Here is a 4,908-nt window from a genome sequence, read left to right as displayed (position 1 = left end):
CGCGGGACCCAGAGACTCCGGCTCCGGCGCCAGGGCGGCGTGGCCGCGCCAGATGCCTCTGCAAAGTTAAAGAGAAGAAAACTTCGGCTCCGGGGAGGTTCGGACCGCTATGCACGGCGCCCCCTGAAGCCTGCGCCCCTGAGAGACCCCCGCACCCCTGTCTGCAGCATCTGCGCCGGACCGGGCCCTGGGGGCCGGGCGTCTGGAACGGCGGTGACTGCGCTCTCTCGAGAACCCAACCAGGGGACGGGGAGGGGCGGGGGGGCGGCAACGTAGCCGCCTAGGAAGTTTCCTGAAGTTGTCGGTGTATTCGGGCGTCGGGCCGGCGACCTGGCTGGAGCGCAGAGCCCGTCCTGCCTGCCGAAGCCGGAGTTGGGATGTGAAGGGCGGGAGGCGCCCCGAGTCCGCGAGGCCAGCGTTGCCTATTCTCGCTCGCCCCTCGTCTTCCAGCGCGCCACCGGCTCGGACTTGAACACAGAGGAGGAGGAGGAGGAAAGGTTGGGGTCACCCGCGCTGACCCTCCAGGACACATACCTCCTGGGACCCAAAGTCTCCCAGGAAACGAAGCCGCGGGGTTACAAGACCCCACCAGGAATATAAAACGGGCGAGGGGGTGCCCCAGGATCCCCCCGCCCACACCAGGCTACCACTATGTGGGGGCTGCTGCCCTGCACTCTGCTGACCTTGCTATGCATCCGCGCGGCCAGCGCTCAAGGTAGGAGGACTACCCTGAGGTGGGGCTGGGGAAGGGGCTCGGGGAGTGGACAAGAGCGAGATGGTGGGAGACCGTTGGGCGTCGCGGTGGCCGCGGGACACCGAGCTTATCCTGGGCAGAGCTCTCTCCAGGGAGTACTGAGACCCCACCCCTCCGAGTTTAGGGGGGCTCTCTTGCCAGAGTGGGGCAGCCTCTCTGAGACTTGTCGCTTTCGAATAGGGGAGGGAGGAGTCTGTGATGGGAGTCGTCGCTCCAGAGGCTGAGAAGAAACTAAGATGAGAGGGGGCGCTGACCTCCAGCCCCGCCGAGGGGGCCCTCCCTCGGGGCCTGCGCGGGAAGGGCGCGCCATGGTGCGCGTCCAGGCCCCCGATCTTCCCCAGGCCAGGCTCCTGGCTCCAGCTGCCTTGCGCTCGCGGGAAGGGCATGGCCAAGCCAGCCAGGAGCTCTTCGGCCAGAGCCTGGAGGATGGGGTGGCCCGGCGCGAGCTCGGAGCCCTGGGCGGCCGCCGCTGCTGGTGGGTCTCTCAGGGAGGACAGCTGACCCGCTTGGCCTCATACCGGAACCCGCGCCAGGTCGGCCGGCCGGCCACGGAGACTAGAGGTAGTCAGCTGCGCGGGCCGGGATCTCGGAGGAGGGGTGCCCACAGGGGTCCAGGGCCAAGCCCAGACCCCTAGAGACCCTCTGCCTCCGTGTGTCTGCAGCCGCCACTCTGACCTGTAGCTGCGCAAGGAAGCCTAGCAGGGGAGAAAAGCTGGTGGATTGGGGTGGGGGTGGGGGGAATCACAGGACAGACATGGACCCGTGATCCGCGCTACCCACCCAGAGGGTGGGTGCCCAGACGTTCCCCCAACCCCTGGAATGCCCTGGCTGCGCGGGCTGTCGCCCTGGCGCTTTCTTGCCTTTGGGGTTCGCAGACCCACACAGCGGCTCCCGCGGTGTCCAGCGGCGCCTGCTGGGGGCGGAGGGAGACAAAGCCTCAGCTATAGCTTCTTCTTTGGGCCTAGCCACTTGCAGGTTCTGGGAAGTGGCCTGGGCCCACCGGGGGGCGTCGGACTGCAGGGGCAGACACCCCAGAATGGCCCCACCCCGCCTCAGGGGGTGCGCAGCCGCGGACAGGAAGGGTCCCCAGCGCACCCAGCGTCTGGCTGTCCAGAAAGTCAGGATCAAAGAGATGAAAAAACGATTGCTTCTCACTCACAGGGTTGAAGGGAGGATTTTACGAGGCAATTTACAGAAGAGCACTTGGAAATTTTGTAACGGGCCCTATAAATGTAAGGTAATAAAAGCTATTATTATTTTTATGATGGTCATAAAATCTCTGAGCAGGAAGCAACCTCAGAGATAGTCTGGCTGATGGTACCATTTTACAGATTAGAATACTGAGGTCCAGTTCCACCACGTGACTTCCCAGAGGCCATTGGGCGCGGACAACGGAAGGAACATGACTGGGTCCAGGTGTCCTGTGCCCTGGGGTGGGTCACATGGTCTTTCCTGGTGAGTGATAGAGTACAGAATGTTCTTTGAGCCCGTCCCCTGCCGACGGATGCCTCCTGAACCTCAGTTCTTCTACTCCCAGGTCTTAAGCAGTTGCTGCCTGTGGCTACAGTTTTCCTCCCCCACGCCTACCTGGATAAGGTCATGTAGTTGCTCAGCAAATACGCCATGCCTCCACAGCCACTAGATACTGCACCTCTCCCTGGAACCTGAAGCCATCGCCCAGCTGGAGTTGGCTTCCCAGGCCCCCCGACACTGGCAGATCAGGAAGCAGCTGTAATCCAGCCTGAACCACCTAGATTGTTCTGACATGCCCAAGGGGTTAGTTAGCGGGAGACAAGCAGGGCTCTCTGACGTAATGGCTGGCCAGACCCAGCAAGAGCAAGATTTCCCTAGCCAGGTGACTGGCGGTGCCATGGCCCAGTGCCCAGGGCACCTGTAGCCTCTTCCTTTCCTAACATCAAACATTCCATGCCCCACTTGCACACCTGGCCGATGGACTCAAGGCCACTCTTCGTCCCTCGGGTGTCCAGGAAGTGAAAGCCATGCTGCACCACCACCCCCACCCCCACCCCCCGCCCCTGCTCCTGCGTGCTTGCCAATGGAGGGGTTCCCGCCACCCTCCACCCTCAGCCAGACAAGGAAGATTTCTGATTGATTCACGCCCTTTCCCACTTCTCTGAGTCTGTGTCTCTCGGAGCGTCAGCTGCCTGGTCCCCTGCGGCTCTATTTGTGTTCTCTGGATCAGAGAGGAGCAGGTTTCCAGGCCAGGGGCCCTTGTCTTCCATTTGTCTGTGGGGCAGGCGGCAAACCTCCTTGCAGAGGATTGTGGGAACAAGAGGGCATTACTGGGCTTGAGTGTGTGTGTGTGTGTGTGTGTGTGTGTGTGTGTGTTGGGCGTGGGGGTGGGGGGGGGGGGGGGCGCGGCGCAAAGAGTATGGGTCCGGGGTCCTTTCTTAACCTTTTTTGAGAAGAACAAGTTCTCCTTTGTGTCTTAGGTCATAGTGTTAACCCTTTGGGGGTTGTTAAAGTGGGTCCATCCCTCCCACTGTTGGGCACTCTTGAGTCCCTTGTCCCCGTTCTCTGGCCAAGACACAGAGGATTGGTGGGCAGTTGGTCCTGCCTGGGGGCAAATCTTGCACTGGCCCACGCCAGATTTTACTGGGACACTTAGTTTCGCCTGCTCTGAACTACCATTTGAGGGTTTCCCCCATAACCAGGAGTCTCATACCCCAAGCTAAGTGAGGTTGGTAGAGGCAGAGAAAGACCCTCCTAACCCGGCTTTGTCACTTTGCTAGGGTGGTCTGCCTTCAGCCCGTCTCAGAACCCTCTGGGGCCTTCTGTTTCCTCATCGGTACATTGGGGATAGCAGCTCCTAACTTGCAGGGTTTCCCAGGGTTGATGTGAGGATTCCCATGCCTGCCTCCTAAACCGGTACCAATACCAATACCAATCACCAAGTTGATTCCGATTCGTGGGGAGCCACGGATGGGGGAGCGACTCTGCTCTATAGAGTTTTCGTTTGTAAGAACAAAGACATGCGTGAAACGCTCTCACACTCCGCTCCATTAGGCAACAAACACCCTTCTATTTATTTAGTCATTTTGCCTCCCGCCGCCCCCCCCACACCCGTCACCCAGCATCTACTCTCTCACCTACTGCCATCGAGCCAGTGCTGACTCATGGCGACACCCCTGCGTGTTCCCAAAGGCTGTAACTGTGCACAGGTGTAGAAAGCTCAGCATTTCTCCCTCAGAGCAGCTGGTAGTTTCAAACTGCCGATCCTTCTGGTCGTGGCCCAGCACTTGACCAGCACACACAGGGCTGCGGTCTATTCTCTAGTTAGTAATGGACCTTCCCTTCTCCTCCCATCCCTAGAAATCACCAAAAGGGAAAAAAAAGTTTCCTTTAGCGTGAAAACCTTTCCTTGACTTTTTTCTAATAGTGGCTGCATATCTAAGTAAATGTCTCCTTTTGTGATTGCCACATTTCATTCCTCAGGACGGATGTCCTCCAGACACCCCCTCTCCCCACCATGGTCAGGAGACGTCCCCAAGAGTCTTCGCTGTTCCGTGACAGTGTGTGTACCGGGTCTGTGGCTGACACCTCGTTACCAGGCCTTTCTTTCACGGCACTCCTGAGTGGACCCAGTCCCCATCTTTTTTGTGAGCAGCACGAATCGATCATTTTTGCCACCCAGGGAGTCCGCCAGGCTCATCCAAACCAAGCGAATTCTGCCATGAAGCGAGTCCCTTCCGACTGGGAGGGAGCCTCTGCCGTGCTTAATAAGCGGAAGTCCTTGTTGTTGTCCCTGTCGGCTTAATTAACACTCTAATCAAAGGGGCTCCAGAGAGGCCTTGAGTACCTTTCGCTCACTCTGGACACAGCCACCTCACTGAGCCTTCTGTACCTAGGCCCCAACAGGTGTAATGGGTTAGGAATTGGGCTGCTAACCTCAAGGTCAGCAGTTTGAAACCACCAGCTGCTCTGAGCGTGGGGGGTGGGGGGAGATGAGGCTTTTTGCTCCCATGAAGTTACAGCCTCAGAAACCCACAGGCACGGTTCTACCCTGTCCTGAAGGGTCACTGTGAGTCAGCATAGCAATGCAGATTCTCAGGCTCCCTTCCCTGAAATGCTGACCGGACAGAGAGCCTGGGAGACTGTGTTTTAACAACTGCTGCTAGGGAAGGCCAGCGGGG

General features: G+C 59.1%; 1 protein-coding gene across 1 annotated transcript in view; it reads left to right on the top strand.

The window, feature by feature from the left end:
• The first annotated feature begins 396 nt into the window (after positions 1-396).
• The window catches only part of SDK2 (sidekick cell adhesion molecule 2), a 291,898-nt gene continuing 287,386 nt past the window's right edge, over positions 397-4,908 (top strand). Inside the window, exon 1 of the mRNA XM_030888129.2 lies at positions 397-715. Coding sequence (XP_030743989.2) covers positions 652-715 — 64 coding nt within the window. The 5' untranslated portion in view covers positions 397-651. The remainder of the gene's footprint in view (positions 716-4,908) is intronic.

This window comes from Echinops telfairi, unplaced genomic scaffold, assembly GCF_000313985.2.
Source record: "Echinops telfairi isolate 266 unplaced genomic scaffold, ASM31398v2 ScPeMD7_7458;HRSCAF=8496, whole genome shotgun sequence".
In the NCBI taxonomy this organism is placed as follows: Eukaryota; Metazoa; Chordata; class Mammalia; order Afrosoricida; family Tenrecidae; genus Echinops; species Echinops telfairi.
The sequence above is the reverse complement of the archived record's forward strand: the minus strand, read 5'-3'. Positions and strand labels throughout refer to the sequence as shown.